Source organism: Larus michahellis, chromosome 10 (genome assembly GCF_964199755.1).
Source record: "Larus michahellis chromosome 10, bLarMic1.1, whole genome shotgun sequence".
Taxonomy (NCBI): Eukaryota; Metazoa; Chordata; class Aves; order Charadriiformes; family Laridae; genus Larus; species Larus michahellis.
In genome coordinates, this window is record NC_133905.1 from 8978611 (window position 1) to 8997027 (window position 18417).

The following is an 18417-nucleotide window of genomic DNA, read 5'->3' on the forward strand; positions in this document are numbered from 1 at the left end:
GCTCTCCAGGAGGATTAATAATAGCTGCTATTTTTCTTCCAACCATATTTTCTCTATAGTACATATATTAATCATGAGAATACAGGGCATTTTTTAAACCTCTCTAGTATTGAAAGTCTTTAAGGAACTCACACTTTGAAAAGTGGAGGATTCTTAATATATTCTGTTCTCTACTTTTTAATTTACTATCAAAATACAAAAACACAGTAAGCGCTTGGAAAGGAAGGAGTATAAGAAAGGCGGTGCTTTCTTCAGAATTGCTATTAACTGCAGAATCAACGTCCTCAATTCCTTGAAATAGGTCTTTAAAAACAACAAACCAGACCTGCAGATTCAGAAAGCAGCTTGTCCCCCATTAAAATGGACTGGCTTTTGTTGCTACCTTACTACAATCAAAACGCTTGAGAAAAGGTGTCAGAAAAGCACTTTTATACCAACCAGTCATCCCAGGGCTGGCTGGGCCCGTGTTCAGCACCTGTTTGTCATCTTAACTCTGTCCCTGCAGCAGGCTTGTCCCTGCAAGGTGCTGGGCACCAGTACGTGCTGCCCGTAAAACCCACTGCGTGGGAAAGGAGACACCTCTCAGATCCGCAGTGCCGATGCCTGAGCAGAGAGAGGGAGAGCTGACCCCTCTGCTCTCAACTTCACACTCTACAGCCCACAGGGACTTTCCCTGTGAGCTTGACACGAACTCAACCAGTAATCTTACTGCACAGACTAAAAGTGTGAGGTGGGACGCGCTACCTCCAATTACTTTCCATTTACTCTGTGCAGGGAGAGAGTTCCTGTGGATGGACTGACCCCACTGACCGGCTCCCTGCCATGCTCCCACGTGGGCTGCAGACATACTGCCTGGAGGGTGTTTTTTGTACCTGCTGGTGGCCTCTCAGCAACGCAACCAAAAATGATTTCCCGATTGCGCAGGAAATAAACACGTCCAGAAGTAACATTTCAATTGCTTACAACTTGGAGAAGTTTAAATTCTCTCCTCCACTCCCAACGGTATCCCAGGCATAACCCTTCCACAGTGAAAAGTCACTGGATATCTGATTTTGAACACTGCACATTTCAGAATGTATTACCAGCCTCTCCCATCTCCCAAAACAGCTCAAGAAATGTCCGTGTTCTATTTAAAATTAAGTTTTATGAGCATGAGATCAGGGTTTGTTATGTAAGTAAAGCTGTAACCATACCACGCTTTAGTGCACTACCAGAAGAGGCGTGCCCGCAGTGCAGCATCAAACAATAAATCATTTTAACCATCTGTGTGATCTGACAACTGCCAACCTGGGGTAGTTCCTACACATCAAGACATAAACCATGTCTACAAGAAGCTTAAGAGAGCAGATCTTTCATGACATACATTTTTTTAAAAATTTCCAGAAGAAATATTTTAAATCAGTTTTGAAGACTTACCTCCTCGCTGCACCAGCAACGTGACTTCGCTTCCCTTGGGACATTCAATCAGCATATCCACCACCTGGTTGTGAGTGAGGCTCTGCACATTCTTCTTGTTGACTTCGACTATAAGATCGCCCTCCTTCAGGCCGCGGCACCGCGGGCTGTCCACGATTTGTTTCACTCTTTGGCCGCCCCCACCGGGACTGTCTGCTATAGTAAACCCAAAGCCCATAGGCCCTTTCACTATATGCACAGTTATGAGTTCGGGTTGTGTTGCTATTGAAGACGCCAAAGAGACCGTGTCATTGGGGTAACCATGGGGTCCGTTGGAGGAGACCTCAGCCGGGCTGCTGGGTCTCGCTTCCTTTGTGCCATTTACTTTCCCTGTTTTACTACTGTGGCTTGCGGGGGAGTCGTAATTTTCCTGCCCGTTCACAATGATCGGTTCTTTGTCCAAAATTGCCACGGACGTAACCAGGCTTGTGTTGGGATCATCGGGATCGAAGGGCAGGGGGTAGCCTCGGCACAGCTCGAGGTCCACGCTGGCACCGATGGGGATGGACTGAAAGATCTTCACAACTTGAGCGTGAGTGTGCCCCAGCACACAGGTATCGTTCACGCTGACTATGACGTCCCCTGCAGAGACACAGACAGATATACCAAACACATACGTTTTGTGCACCCCGGGAAGGTGAGGACTAGAGCCTGCGAGCTGATCCGCAGCATCCACAGGTACCACTTACAGGTAAATAGTAGCATTTAAGTACCTTTGCAAGGAAAAGGAGTGGTGACACTTGGGCAAGCAAGAACTATTGTACACAATGGATTCTCTGCATAAAGCCCTTATGTACATATATGTTTTTGTAAGTGAAAATGGAATTGGCTTCTGCAAAAAATTAATAAATTCAAATCATGGTATACGGCCCATTTAACAGTTATTTTGAAGCCCTGCTCTCACTGTTATACACTGTGCTACATTGGCACACGATAGAAACAAAACTGAGAGCACATGAGAGCTATAACAGAAGGCTCTCAAATACCAACTGCTCAAATACGGTGCCACGTGTCATGTCTCAGACATACTTCGGCCTGAAATCTAGGTATTGATTAAATTACGATTCAGTTTTTGAAACTGAGGTTGCAACACAGGGACGTTGAATGTTCTGATGCTCCACCTGCAAGTGGGGTGTTATGACCTCAGGTGAATTCTAACAGGATTTCATCATGTTGGGCCTGCTCTCTGGAAAAATAAATTGGCTCTTGGTGCCTCCACGCAGGGAAAGGCAAACTAGACAACACCTTTGCCCATTCCCTGGGAGTAGCTCGGGGGACGAGGTGAGTGGCACAGCAGATACACAAACACACAGTGATGCAGCCCTAAAACACCACAGCCACTGCCACAGCAGGGAGCAGTAACGCGCAGCCTGATGGGGGACTCCGAAACTGCTGGCTCCTCTCCACAGGTCAGCGTGGGGAAGAACTGGCAGAGCCCCAGCTCGATATTTTGACACCTGAGGTGAAATTCCAGCACATTTTTTATTCAAAAATAAGATTTTTGAACACGTTCCTCAATGTATCTCACTTCCCTGCTTGCTGATAGGGATGCTTTTCCCCAAAATGGGTATGAGGACTACAGTCCTTTATGAATTGCACATAAAAACAGCTGCAAAAACATAAACCAAAGTGCTGGTGGTGATTTTGATTTAAAGCATCGGTACCTGTTTCCATTTTGCCATCCAGCGCTGCGGGGCCATCAAGCACCAAACTTTTGATTTGAAGAAATTCATCCGGCTCATCCCCTCCGACGACAGTGAAGCCAAAACCCCTGCTGCTTTTCCTTAGCTTGGTGTGGATGAACTTCCCTTTCAACTCAGAAGGGTTTCGTGTAAAAAAAGGTTTTCCTGTGTAGGAAGTTTGGAAAATCTATAAACAGGCAGGCAAGAGCGTTTGATCAGTTTTTCCTCTGCCCCTCCCTGCTCTAACAAGTACACGGACAAACGCAGCGGTGTGCTGGGACAGGACTGAACTTCACTCCAGCATCCTCTCACCTCATCGCACTCCACCCGTCTCCTTGGATCCAATCACACAGTAAAAAGAGTGAGCAAAACCCCTAGTACCTGCTGCTTTGTTAGCTGTGGTTGTGCACACCAAAGCCTCCAGGCTACAAAGGGGAGAACATGCTGGTTTAAGGAATGGAATATATTAAAGCCGGCAGTGCTGGCTTAGATGTACGTGTCTTATCGCTGTCCTGAGGTGGTGATATCCATCCCAGGAAGGATGGGACAGGGGTAGCACAAATGCCACCTACGGGAGGAGTCTGCAGCGAGAGTTTCTGCAGAAAGGAGTATCACTATGTTTTTCACCACTCGGCCTTCTCCCAACCCACCAAGCAAAAAGCAACTTCTGAGCTCTGGCAAAACACTGCATAACCCTTTAGCATAACCCCCCCGCCCCACCATCATTACCACCCTGTAACCTCCTCCGGTGAAAAAGCGGAGGGCACTGATGTTCTTCAGACCCTGTTTGAAGTCTTTTCTCTTTCCTTTCTGCTCCATGCCTGTTGTGGATGAAACACTGCCGTTGTGAAGTATGGATCAAAGAGCGGCCTGGGACCACAGCGGCTGTGCTGGAGGGCTGTTAATGCTCTCTGGAAGCACGATTATGAGGGAACAAGGTGCTCCAAAGACAAAAGCGCATCCTTGCAAAGCATGTTGCACAGGCTCGGAAAAGGAGTCACGGTTGCTGTACTTCACAGTGCCAACACTAAACACCTTTGCACTTTTAATTGTTTTTAATGCTTAGAGGGGAAAAGACCGTGCCACTAAGCCCTCTGGTGACAGCTCCAGGATCAGCAGTGTGTATCGCAGCCAGGAGAGCTGGCGTGCTTTCAAAAACTTCGGCAGCATTGCCGTGGGCCTGTTTAGAAAGGAGACCTTGAGGGAGGCTGAGGGGATTTGAGACTTGTACGCCTTTGACTGGGAAAAAAAAGAAGTATATTTGAAGATTATTCATGAGGGGGCAGTGTGAGGACTTGCAGTCTTCTGCCTTTGAAGGGTAGGACAGGAACACGGCAATCCTGTGGGCAGATGCTCTGCACAGACCCCAAGCTGCAGAAATGCCCTGACTATCAAAGTGCAACCCAACATCTCAGGTAACAAACACGGCTGAGAGGCGGCGTGCGGCGGGGCTTGGTCCTGTGCTCATTTCTGGTTCAAAAGACAAGCAGAACAAGCACAGCGTGGTGGCGTCTGCCTACAAATACAGGGTGAACTTGCCCTGTAGTAATGGGGTAGCGGCACCACAGGCTATGTCCCACCTACAGCATTTGGGAGGGGATTGCATTTTAACTGAGTGTATCTACAAAATCCCAGCTGGGAGAGCAGTGCCAGGGGCACAAGGAAGGGTCCTTGTGCCCATGTCCCCACCAGCAGTGCCATCAGTGGGAGAGACAGAAACCCCTGGGCATAGGGCAGGGGGAAAGGAAAGCTGGAAAGAGCTGCTGCAAATGGGGAGTGGGAGAAGAGGGAGCAGCACTGAGAAAGGAAGAGAAAGGAATGAAAGAGAGAAGGAGCCATCAGTGGGTACTAGGACAAATCACTCAGAGTGGTGCTGAGACAGGCTAATGCTCTCCTGTAACGTTACTGCAAAATTTCGTGGCTGGCAGTCGGGAGCGGGTGGAGAGCTGAGTGAGGCTGTGAACATCATCCCCTGCGTGACAGGTCCTTCGCATTGCCATGCATGGATGCTTGGGCAGCCCTTGCTTCAGCCTGGCAGTGTAAAAGGCAGAGGTGGCATTCACAGATGTCTCCCCGAGGAAGACCAACTGTTTTGGGGCACACTGATGAGATGCCTAACCCCAGCTGCCTGGTGGTCAGGGTACCATCCCCAGAACTCCCATGTTTTTCCTTGCTGCAAGTCTGGATTACTCTAATGTACTCTCCAATACCCCTCAGGAATGTACTTTGGATACTGTTAAATTTCACGTATCTGTTTTGGAAGGGCTCTTCATGGTAGGAAAGGCAGCCTGGGACAGCAGCACCCTTGCCAGGCTCACCTTTGGAGACCATGGCTGACCTGCGGAGCATTGGAGTACTTCCCAGCTTCTGGGGCCAGCCTCCCCATGGCTGCTCCCAGCTCTGTCAGGATGACGTGGCTCCAGCAGATTCCCCCGCTCTCACCTGCCCCAGCCTCTGGTCCCTACAGGCCGGGCAATGCCGTGCTCTTGCTGTGCAATTTAGATGTTGCCGAAGATGAAGCCTGCTTACAACCACTTGTAACCAAAGAGCACTTGTACTGCAACAGGTAAAAGTGGAACTCTCTGTCCTTGCTGACAACCTGATCTGGCAATGTTTCAGCTCATGCTGCAAATTCAGGAACGATTCATGTCCTGTCTGGTTAGTTATTTAAGAGAAGCAACTGGTCTGTGAGCAGTTGGCTATACACAGACCATTGACACTGATAAATAAGGCTGTAATAGCTCAAAGTACTTGTACACATGCACAACTTCAAAGTAGGTCTGCATTATTTGGACCTATTATCATTGCCTCCTTGTGCAGAGCTTTCCAGAGAAGCTTCAACTCAGATTTTTCAGAAACGTGATGTAAATTTGCCCCTAACATGTGGCCAAGGTGCTTGAGCCTCTTCGCCCTCAGTTACTACAGAAAGTCAGATTCAGAGGCCTGGTAGCTCTGCAAAGCTCTCCAAATGGCAGATGATTTCCCTCTTCTGGTGTTCCTCCCAGCTCCTACCCCTCCCCCTCAAATTTTCATTTGGACTCAAAGCACATAAAAAAGAAAATCCACAAAGTTGCAAACTAGACTTATCGGTGGGCAATACCAGAACCTGGCTGCTCAGATGTCACAAATGCAACGAAAACACCCAAGCTCTCCAAAACCAAGGTCCTGCCAAACAATGCTGACAACCTACAGCTCCCCGACAAGCTGCCAGTTTCCAGGGCTCTTACACTACTTTAACTTGAAACTCTACCTGCCCAGGAATGCAGACATGGGGTGCCATTGGCTTTGGACCCGAAACATGTTTTAATTACAGTGCAACATGGTGAGATCTCGTGCTGCTTTTTGGGAGGGAACATTGAACTATGAGAACAGAAAGAAATCTCTGCACTAGATCTTATGACAATAGCCACATACTAAACTCAGTAGAGTTTAGAAGGTGTAAAAGCCTAATCCTTGCATATCCATACAGCTCTGTATGGATAAAAGAAAAGGGTCTCCTCCTACTTGCACTTGCATCCACTGCAGTTGCTGCTAAATCCCACCGATGTTGTAACTCATGTTTTCACAATGCCTTTTTAAAGACTTGGAACGCTAGACAGAGAATAGCCACAATCCTTTTTTTATGCAGGCAATCTCGTTTGCCTCTTGCATTTGTCAACAAATGTAGTCTCGAAACAACTAGTCTCAAAATCTATAAGAATTCAGATAAGCAGGCACGTGCTGTCATGGAGACACTCCCTGTGATGGTGGCTGAGGGAATTTCATTCGCAGGAAAAAAACCTTGTTGCGCTTCTACAACTGGTTTAACAAGGTTGTTACCTTGCACTGGTGCTTCCCGAACTGCCTCTTGGTTGTTTGAAACATGGTTTGGAGCAGCGGGTGGTGGGAGAGATGGACACTCCTCTGTCCATTCTAGAGAGGGCAGAGAGGGAAATGTTACTCGTTTCACAACAGCACTATGAGCTCCTGCACGTACACACACTGGGAGCGTGGGGTTCAAGCAGAGGAGACGTGAGAAGCATGCCAAGAGAGGAAACAGAGTCACGGAGAAAGGGAATATAATGAATGGGATGTCCAAAAACCAGTCCTGGAGGACTCCCTACATCCAGGTCAACTGATCCGTCTGCTGGGACACCCTACCTCACACTCAAACTTTGGGACTTGATTTGCATCTAAATGGTCTCAACATTTATATGAAATCTATTCCCCATGGCATCTAAGTAAAAGAGCTGATGTTGAGGGAAATGGGGCTGCAAGAGAAATGTTGAAGCCTAAATTATTTTCCTCTTGTATAATAACCGTTGTGAAATAACTTGGTGTGAAAGCTACGAAGGTACCAAAGCAAACTGAAATGCCACAAGCCCCTCGCTGCAGCTGGGCTGCATTTACAGAAAAAAAAAAAAAAAAAGATAGAAAAAAAGGCTGGGAAAAAAGAAAAGAAAAAAAGTGGTTTAAAATAATGAAATTAATTCAGATGTTAGAGCTTGACAACATCTAAAGGTCTTGGGTTAAGAAGTCTCTCAATGAAGAGGGGTTTCTCTAACGCACATGTAAATGCCCACTCCTCATCCCCCTCAATAACCTATGAGTCCCAGTGCAGACTGGAACAACACCAGCTACAATGAGTAACTTGATGGAGCAGATTAAAGAGGAAAAAGTGTGCTTTAATTGTTTCTGGAAAGCCTAGAAACTTTCCAGAAATAAAGGACATTACAAAAAATAAATCTCCCCTTTAACAGGGATGAAAGCTCCTACGTTTAAGTGGTTATATGGTTTAGATTTTCTCCTTTGCTACCTCTTATGTGAAGGGCATATGCAACCATTCCTAGGCGTGTCATTTTGCCTTTAAACGCTAAGGCCACAGAAGGAAGGACAAAGACATTGGCATGGTGTTGCCATGGCGAGGGAGGGTAAGTTCCCTCAGGAAAACCCCAACCATCACACCCTTGCTGGTGCCAACCTTCTGGTGGCTGTTGCTGTTGCTCAAGCTGTTTCTTCCTCTTCGCTTCAAGAACTGGGTTTTCATATTGTGTCTTCCGGTTGATGTGGCTGGAGATAAAAAGAGAGCACTAAATTAGAAAACCCTTTATGTGATAAGCAGGAATGATGGCCAGGCATGAAACTCCTCTGAGGAAAGGGGTAAAATACCAAACAAACCCAACAGCAGTGTACTGTGGAGCAAGGCTCACCTAGTCGTGCCAACAAGTGTATTTAGGAAAACAAACTGATTCCAGTATTGATATGAAGTCTTGAGTAGGAGTGGCTAATTCCTTCAAATACATTAAAGTAGTGATCTATCTGTGAAAAATGAGATTAAAGCAGAAAAGGTGCTCTGTCTAATTGCATTTTAAAAGACAGGCCTAAGTCATCCCTGCTTTAATAAGATTCCCAGAGGTGCAGTCGCTCCCTGGCTCACTGAAGTTAAAAAACAAAACAAAACAAAACCCAACACTTGGTAACATCTGTCAGCTATCTGATCGATGCACACTATTACCAGGGTGTGTTTTTAAAATGCCTGCGGGGGTGCAGGCTATGAGCTGAAAAGCCGGGCCCCAAATGGATCAAAAATACATTCAGAATTAGCCCCGGCAAACACTCCCAGTGGAAACCAGCATTTGGTGAAACTTCGGCTGTCCTCTTTGAAGGCCTATTAGGCAGCTTTTGACCCATAGGAGATGTTTAGAGCCAATATTTCTCAGGAAAAAGAAAAAAAAAAGGCAGGCCAGCCCCAAACATGGCAGACAAGCAATGCCCTCCACAGAAGATTAACCATTTTATGAAACCAAATGACAAACAGCAGCCACAGATGCCAGGATGGTGGGGACAGGTCTGGGGACCCTGCAGCTGATGGCTACAGCTGAGATGAGCTGCTCATCAACTGTTCAATAGGAATTTTTCAACAGTGATTTGGCTACAGCAGAGGAGCAGGAGATCTTAGAAAATTATATTGGCTTAAAGCCTATCTTTGTCTCCAAAGCAAAGTTTACCATTAAGAACTTGCTTGTGCAATGTGTCTCTATCAAAAAAACCCAAAACCCTGAAACAACAACCAACCAACCAATTCTTCAAGTAATTACAGTACAAGCACTCCAGATAGTTATGTTCAGAATTTTTCTGCTAAAGATCAATATTAAATCACTCGAAAAATATTTAACTAATCAAATAAAAGCAAGTTCATAAGTTCTGTAAAAGATTTCCAATTTCAAGATATCTTCAGAAAGTTAAGAAAAAATTATAACTACTTTAATATGATGTAAACTTTTTCATGATACAGTTGTTTCTCAATAAAAACTATTATGTGATAATAGAGTGCCTGAATTGGAGGGGACAGAGATGAATGCTCAAATTGTAATCTTATAGATATAGCTTATAGATAGTAAGTAAAATAAACTTATGCCTCGTTGCTGTTACTTTTCTATTTAATTTCATCACTAAGGAGTGCCACAAAACTAACAGGCATGTATATATAAAGTGACAGGAAAAAAATGCTGGAAAAACCTCTCGGCATGGCATTTAATAGCCGAAAAATATTCTTGATGTCTTTGGTAAATAAATGTCAAGCCTTAATTACACAGTTTGCTAACCTCGTTTCCCTAGGCACAGATGGTAGGGTCAGAAATGAGCCAAAGCAGACAGAAGCTGTATTCCATGTCTATTCTGAGGGCTATCATAAGCCATCCTACTAGACGGGAGCGTACACATAATTAAAAATTCATTTTATGGGGTCAGCGATGAAACAAAACTCAGATCTTCAGTTTCCCAAGGGAGCGATCTGACATCTAGATAAAGAGGAAGCTGTTCTAATTCCAGAGAGAGTCCCGGTAAACCTGTGAATTCTATTCACAACAACACAGCCCGATGCAAGAACCTCTGCGTGGCTGTTTGGTCACACAGGCTCGTCCTTTCCTCCTTTTGAGTGTCTTCTGACTTATAACTGAATTGGTGGTTTGCTTCGCACACTCGTATTTCAATCGCAGCACTCTATGAAGGGGACTGAGCTCAGTTAATTGCACGCTTATTGATGTTCTCTGGATAAAAGTATTTGTGAGGTGCTGGGGCTCCTGCATGCCCTGACCCAGGGGTGCTCCTGTCTCCCCTGAGCTCACCCCAGGGTGCTGCTGCCAGAGCCTACCAGAGGATGGGGAATGGCAAGGCAGGGATCCCTCTTCCCAGCCCCTACGGCATGTCCCAGGGGCCACAGGGTCTCCTCCTTGGTATGAGATGCTACCAACAAAGCACACAGACTGCTGTGGAGGGAAGCCTTCCTCCACCCAACAGCAACACCAGAACCAGAGAGCAGCACTTACTCTACATAGTAGACACCATATACGGGATCCTCAATTTTCTCCCAACCAGCAGGCAACTCTGGAAATAGAAAAAGCATTACTGAAGCCTCCAGTGCAGTTCCTTCTGACAGTTTTGCTCAGTGTGCAAAACTCATCGGCAGCTCAGACTTTGCTTTGAACACTTTTCAGAACAACCGCAGCCCCTTTAAGGGCTGGCACAGCATGGCACCAACACCATAGCCTGTCCTACCTGCGCTGGGTTAGCAAATCAGTGGGAAGACGCCCATGTCAGTCAACTTTACATTTGCTTTTTGCATTAAATGAACAAATGATCAATATGTTTCCTTTCTGGGAGTGCTTCAAGTACCCTCCTGGTTTCACCACCATGGGCGGAGTGGCCCTGGATGGAGCACTGCAGTGGAAGTCCATGCAGGCAACAGCCCAGAGGCATTTTAACACCAGCATGTGAAGATGGGTGAGATTACGGCGAGCAATTGTAGCACACTAATGGAGACTCCTTTCTTTGGGATTTACACTGCGTTGCTCAGCCCTGAGCCCAACGCAAAAGCGCATGTTGAAAGAGGACAAAGTGAGTTTAACGTAACTGCCCCGCATATGGAATCCACCCAAGTGGGGCCAGCACGCACAGATGTATTTCACTGCATAGCACTTAATGTAAAAACACATACTGCCATAATCCCATGTAACAGAGATTTCCTTTTTTAATTAGCATAATTAACAAAAAACAGTTCTGAAAATGAAATGAACATTTGGAAATGTATCCACTTTTGTTCCCGTTGATTTTCTAGACTGCACATAGTACTTTAACGATAATTAGTGAATGTAATAAAATCACTTCAGCATCCAACTGAGGGTTATTAAAGCCGTATGTATTACTTAAGGGCCTGATCCTTGTCCCACTCATTTAAACGCAATGTTCCCGTTGGCTGTGGGTACTGAAATAATCATCCCATTAACAAAACAGAGTGGTGTGTTTGTGTAATACTGTGAATCAACTCAAAAGAAGGTTGCACCACGCTACGGACTGTGCAAGTGTGGTCCCACAGAGTCTGCACATTCATTTAAATAAAAATAATAATAATAATTAAAAAAAAAAAAACACTGTCAGATAACACAAGGTCAAATACTCCATGCAAAATAATACCTCAAAATTTATCACTAAATTGGCAGGATCGATAGCAAATAATCTACGTTTGTTTATTATCAAATGCAAAGATTTATTTTCATTAACGGCATCAATTGCTGAGCCAATACAATCAACAATGCCCCATTAATTAGAATAAATGTACCAAACTAGATCTGCATTTATAGACTTCAGCTATGTTGCCATAAGGATAGCAATATCTCCAGACTGGAGATGTACAGAATCTATACAAACACACATGGACTAATTATTCAAAGTTTATGTTTGTGTTCAGAATTGGCTGGAGATCAGATGAGATCTATTTTCATGGTTTTTGCTCCACATGTCCTTTATTTGCAGATGCAAGGTACGGTTTCCATTCTTATCATTATTTTATCCTTATTGGGTTTAATATCTTTGGATTCCTTGAGACATAAGCGATTAAATGCAAGCCAGTGCTAACTTTTGGGCATGAAAATACTTGACAATTTTATCAGCAGATTGACCTGAAATGAACGCTTCAGAAACAGATATTCCTTTACACTGTGCAAGTGTATGTGAGAAAAAGGCAGAAAGCTAAAGGCCAATCTTGAAAGTCCTGTCACAAAGGGAACTCTGAGGTTCACAAAGGAGTCCCATATGGTGAAAACACTGTGGGACTGGCTTAAAGAGTTTCAGTGCAATCAAATTAAGAGCTAGGATGCAATCAGGAAAATTACAAGTTGTGGCAGCCATTTAATTCTTTGCACTACGGTGAAAGCAGAATGGTAAAGAGACCAAGCTGGAGGTGGAAGAAAAATAAAAAGTGAATGAGGGAAGGGAGAAGTAATGAACAAATACCTTAAAATGACATTTCCACAATTTTTCCTGCTAAATATCTTTTGTCTATTTTAGACTATTATGTGTTTTTCATTTTTAAAGTTAAAATATTTTTTTTTTTTTACTTTTCTTCTGCTCACAAAAGGTTTTGGTATTAAATTTTGTTCTTTCTTTTCTTTTAAAAATTTTTCACAGGTCAGAAACCCAGCACTTCCCTAACCCCAAAAATGGTACTGTGCCAAAAGCTTTCCAGTTTTCTATCTCTGCAGCTTTCTATTTAAGGAACACATTTCTATGTTTTGGGAAGTAACAATACACAAAACTGTAAGCTTTCAACGTGTTACTTGTTGATTACGTAGATGCGCTTTCAGACTTCTGAAAGCCTCTGAAATTTCCCTAAAGGAAAAGGCAATATTCTCCATGGCCGTGTTGCACAGTCTAGCTTCTTAGTGGCTTTAAATTATCTCCCTTCTCTACCTCTCCTGCCAAACTGAAGATGACCCAGAGCATCAGATTTTATCACAAATATAAGATTTCCAAAAACAGTTTACATCATTAGGAGCCTGAGTGAGCCATATGGTTTTTATTTTGGTACATTCATCCAGCACTCTGCGGTCTCACGAGCATTTGTCAGCAGGTTAATTCAATGGACAAATATCCAATTTTACACTTTTAAGCCTGGGGTAAACACATGGATTCCTACTGAGATGCTCTTACTTAGTATCCACCCTACAGAGGGGAAAAGAGAACTTCTCCAGCCACCAGTTATTTTAGTCATGCCCGTGCATCACCATAAAGCAGCTGGAGACGACTTCAGTACGCTCAGCTCTTGCTGCTCCCTGTGAGGCCAGGAGGATCTGCCCAACTATGTCAAATTCTAGTCCAAAGGTTAAATTTTTGTGTCTTTCATATAACCTTCTGTTAAAAGAGAGCTGATCTATTACTCCATAGTCAATTCACCTCTTTGGAAAACAAGAAGCTGCGCGAATGCTTCAAGTTTTCATTTTTTTATATTTAGAAAAGAAACTGTTGACAAGCTAAGGAGCTAAATATCTGGCAACAACCCGTTTATACTAATCATGACTACGGTTAGTGAATAGGCCGTATGTTTTCATGCCCCCTCCCTAACGTCGCTGTAACCAACTGAGCCATTTGAAAATGTCTTTCTTTGCACTGCAACATTTGCAAATCTCAACAGTGTATCAATGGGCTGTATCTGCATTAAAACAAAGGTGACATCTCATGATGTTCCAGCAAAACACTTGTGTATGTAGGTGCCTGCAGATCTGGGGTCAGGCTTATCAATTAATGAGTTTCTCTACATCTGTTTTTTCAGCTTTTCTTCTCTTGCACTAGATCCTGATATCAGACGGAAAGAAGGGAACATTTCCATTTCATTATTGCCTCTGAATTTGCTCTGAATTTTTTAATCTCTCTCTTATTTTAAGTCACTGTTTGTGAAGACCTTCATGAGAAATCTCTGCAGCTTGTTGGTATGCATCCACCTACTTCTGATGTTTCTTGGTCTGCTGCTGATTGCGTGAGCTGTGCACAATGCTAATGTGCTGCTAAAGTGACTGCATTCTTCTTTAAATTGTTTAGTTTCTTTCATTTCTTTCAAATTCTTGCAGTAAAAGAAGTTAGACATCCAACATTATTCCAAGCGTGTTATCCAGAAGAACAGTTCCTGGAGTAGTGCTAAAAGTCCACGGAATAGCTGCTGATGCTGTATCAATCACACAGAAGCGAGAAGCAGAATACACTTACTTGCAAGTCATTACAGAAACCAGAGGTTAATCCTCTGGTAATACAATCCTCCAGCACACAGAACTATAAACTGTAAATACAGTCCTCTTTAAAAGCAATAATAGACCTAGTGGAAATAAAATCCTACGCAACCTCTTATGCCTTTAAGCTTTCCAAGTGCACTAGAGCACAGCTGAACAGAAATAACGAGTACCTCCGCCATCAGTGTAAACAGAATGAGCACCGCTGAGATTAGATATCAAGACAAAAAGATGCAGCAAATAAAAGTGTACCACATCATCGAAAATCATCTGTTTATAAAATCACCTACTGAAGCAAAATTTTCAGCTGTTTCATTCACAAGGTCAGCAGAAGCACTGTATGTAATACTCAGACTTTCTAAATCACATTTTGCTTCTCTTGTCTGTGAAATGTATTCGGCCCCAATGAAAAAACATCATCAGCTACTTGATTTCAACTTTGGCACCTATAAGCTTTTTCCTGGAGCCAATGATGCCAGTGGAAATCCCCTGACTTCTGCACGGTCCAGGAGGAAGCAACTTCAACAGACTTTTCAAGATCAAGGCCCTCCAGCTTTCATCAAACTCTGAATCAGTAAGAAAAACACCGTAGATCTGAAGCTAAGGGAAGATTAATGCTTTATGTGCTAGGGAAGTTTTGCTGATAAATCAGGCTTGTTGAAATAAAAAAACAGAAAGATGCAAAATGATACAAAGGAGAAAGTAAGTAATTAAAGGCTTAAAACAGTGCAGTTGAAGTCAAACATCAAAACGAGAGATGGATGATTTACCTAGTTCACTGTCCAGTTCCTCCGTGTGTACCCCTTCTTCTCCAAGGGAAGAGCAGTAAATGAGACAGAAAAAATTAAAAGAAAATTTCAGATACCAGCACCAAGCAAGAAATTCCCTACAGCAAACAGCAGAACCGGCACTAATTTTCTACAGACCGAGCCCAAGCTTTCCATTTATCACACTTAAGTGCTCAGAATATTGATGGATCTGATGTAGATAATGAAAGAACTGGTTCTTGCGTTCTCAAAATATCTGTATCAATTGACTACTTCCATGCCGCAGTTTGATATGGCACAGTAATACATCTGTGTGGTTCTCACTGTAGTGAAGCTTCTCCACCAGATCTGAACGGTCTGACCTTCGCAACCCGTCCTGTGGACACAGGGATCTGTCAGCAGGCCAGACCTGAATACTAACGAAGAAATCTGAGAGGAAAACCTTGCATCTAAATGAGAACTAATGTAGCAAGGTTTTCAAGAAAGTACCTAAATTTATGTGCATACAAGGTCCAATTGACTTCACTGTAACTACTCAGATGATTTAAGACAAACATAGAGCGACGCGCCTGGTTTAACTGGAGGCACAGGCCCACACCGAACTCCAGATGCCCTGGTGAGGCACACACAGGAACGCACCGCTTTTATCGGGGCACCTGGGACAAAGATCACTTGATTTTTCAAACACACAAAGCCATCAATATTCACTGTTGCTCCATTTATCATTATCTGCTCCATATTCATAAGTTAACAGTGACACAGATGATTAAAGTATTGCTTAGCCTATAAATAATAATGCAGTCTGAAAACGAAAGATGATGACAAAACCAGACAAAAAGATGGTAAAAACAATCTTGGACCTAGTGCAGTGAAGCATAAGCCACATCAATGAATGACAGAAGCAAACAGAAGATGCAGTCACAGCATTGCTTTTGAAAATTTGGACACCTGAAAATACACTTCCGTGACCTGTTTGCTATTTATTCTACCAAAAACGGTTGTTTAGGACCATTAGCATGAAATATGAATTGCAATTTCCTTTGATAACCTAAACAACTGGAAACAACTAAAAACCTGTTAGGGACATGTATCCTGACGAAGAAAAAACACAAGGCAACTGCAACCAAACAAATCTGAAATGACATCTAACATTTATAAAAACCACAAAACAGGATGGGATCGAGCCTGAAAACTCACACACACGACACAAACAAAACAGAGGAGGAATCCCACTGACTTCAGTGGAAATACTCCCAACAGTGACCCTTGCCAAAAATGTCCAGCTTCTACAATGCAGTAAAAATAACCTTCTCCCTTCTTTGTGCTCACATTGTTTTCTGAAATATAATTATTCTTATGTGCAAACTAAGATCAGAGCAGCCAAGCAAAACAGCGCAGCACACTGCTATATTTATGGAGCAACTGGTTTAACTACTGAATGTTAAAAGTATTCATTAATGAGAAACTTAGTGAATGAAGTGAAGGGGTGTCGGGGAAGATGAAATTTGCTAATTTGCTAATTTTAAGGACCTGATACACAAAAATGCCACTATTCTGCAAAACCATGAACTTAATTAAATACAAAAAATTACCCAGCTGTATGTTTTTAATCCCAAGTAAATAAATTATCCCAATGCTTGTTTTATAATTACAAAGCAGACAAGAGGTTTGAAAGACCTTCCCTTCTGCAAGGAGACTTAAAACAGTTTAACAGAGGAGCTCAGCCACCCGCCGTGGACTTATGCTACCGGCTGCTCCTTGCCCCAGCTCAGAGCACGGAACGGGACATGGTGACCGACAGCGGCATTGCTGCTGGTTGCCATCACCAGGGCTATCGACGTAGTGGGCGTCTTGCTGGTAGAGAACGCCAGGACAGAAATTGTGCTTCAGGGAAAACTACCCTCTGAAAGAGTAAAGCTTATGCCGAGACTTTGCAACCTCCTCTTTAAATTGTCAGCAATGCTTAACTGCAAGGAGGAGGGAACTTTGCCTGCATACGCTACCATTTAATTTTGTTTCAGTTCTGATTACCCACTGACATATCCTTTTTTAGGTGCAGAGCAAGGCCTTCATTAATCCAGCTCCCTCCGCTCGCTCCTTACAGACGATGCCAGTTGCCAAGGATCTGAAGCAGGCACATCAGGCAACACTGGGTTTCGCATATCTTGTGGTTTGGGGGTATGCTGGATTGTGGACTAGGAAGTTGGGGGCCTGCTCCATCACAGCAGCGAAGGCTGCACAGGAAAATTCTCACATCCTGCAAAATCTCACATGTGAAAGGAAGTAGAGGCTGAAAAACTGCATGTGCAAAAATAGTAACAGTAGTTCTGGAGGCCAGGTTTGAACCTACCAGTAAAAAGGGATTGAGTTGATTCTTTTCCGAAATAAAATCGTAATTCTTATTAAGCTGACTCACACCAGTAGGAGGTTAATCATATTATGAAAACTAATTTTACAAGGACAGCACCAACACTGACAAAGTAAACCCTTTCAATTTTAAGATACGTCTACCATGATAGCATTGTGCTAGCCAAAACTACGCGTTAGAATACCATCACCTTTCCTGGTCAGTAGACCAAAATTTCCACACAGGTCTTCCCAAACATTTAAGTTATTTTCATCATGATTCCCTTTTTCTTCCAGCATCTCCTAAAGGACCCAAGGAAAGAACCTCCTTTAACAGTCCTGCATTTGGCTGCTCTAAATTGGACAGTGGCTTGCATTTCCAACATCTCAAGGAATACAAAATTACATCGGTGTAAATTTTCAGTGGCAAAAATCTACACTTCCAAATGGAATTTGTTTTCAGCAATCATAACACTAAGCAGACTGTCAGAATTTAACAGCAGAAGTGAAGCAATTGAGTTATTTCTGCTCAAACAAAGAAATAATAACATAACACTTTCAATTCATGTAAAGCAGGTGGTTGAAGTGGAACACAATGGAGCACGCAGAGGCTCAGTCGCTTTCCTCCTACACAGCGATCCAAGGAGCAAACACGTTAGAAAACTTTGAGTCTTGTTCAGCATCAGCGACTATTCAAACGCCTTTGCAAAAACAGAGGCCTCTCACTTCTAGCACTTCTTTGATTTTTATTAAATGATCTGCCATCTCAACAGCTATCTTACATACACAGACAGCGATCTCACAACAACATTATGGAGATTGTTTCTATGCACTTACTGATAAACCTCTTTTTTGTTTTTTTAAGTATTTCTGAACGCAGGTTATTGGAAAGAGGAAAAGGAAAAGAAGAAACCCACCTAGAAAGGACCAAACACGTTATTATTTCACTACTTTCAGTCTCTTACCATCATCTTCACATTCTTCTAGAGGCTTCTGCTGTTTGTTCAGGCACCGTGGATCTAGCCAAGATGTTGTTTTTGTGTTATGGCTGGAAACCAAAAATGGAAATATGACCTTTGTTAATAAAGCAGAGCTGAAGTATCAGTGGCATAAAAGTATATACCCTCTTTA

At 43.4% G+C, this 18417-nt stretch overlaps 1 protein-coding gene across 46 annotated transcripts in view; it reads right to left on the minus strand.

Moving 5' to 3' along the window:
- The window catches only part of MAGI1 (membrane associated guanylate kinase, WW and PDZ domain containing 1), a 361242-nt gene that overhangs the window by 51539 nt on the left and 291286 nt on the right, over positions 1-18417 (minus strand). For 25 of the 46 annotated variants that reach the window (XM_074603160.1, XM_074603155.1, XM_074603154.1 and 22 more), the window contains 7 exons: positions 18252-18334; positions 14944-14982; positions 10445-10502; positions 8098-8186; positions 6957-7049; positions 3120-3302; positions 1417-2037 (listed from right to left, as the gene is read on the minus strand). In XM_074603160.1, coding sequence (XP_074459261.1) covers positions 1417-2037; positions 3120-3302; positions 6957-7049; positions 8098-8186; positions 10445-10502; positions 14944-14982; positions 18252-18334 — 1166 coding nt within the window. The remainder of the gene's footprint in view (positions 1-1416; positions 2038-3119; positions 3303-6956; positions 7050-8097; positions 8187-10444; positions 10503-14943; positions 14983-18251; positions 18335-18417) is intronic. The other 21 variants (XM_074603130.1, XM_074603134.1, XM_074603131.1 and 18 more) reach the window with 5 other exon arrangements.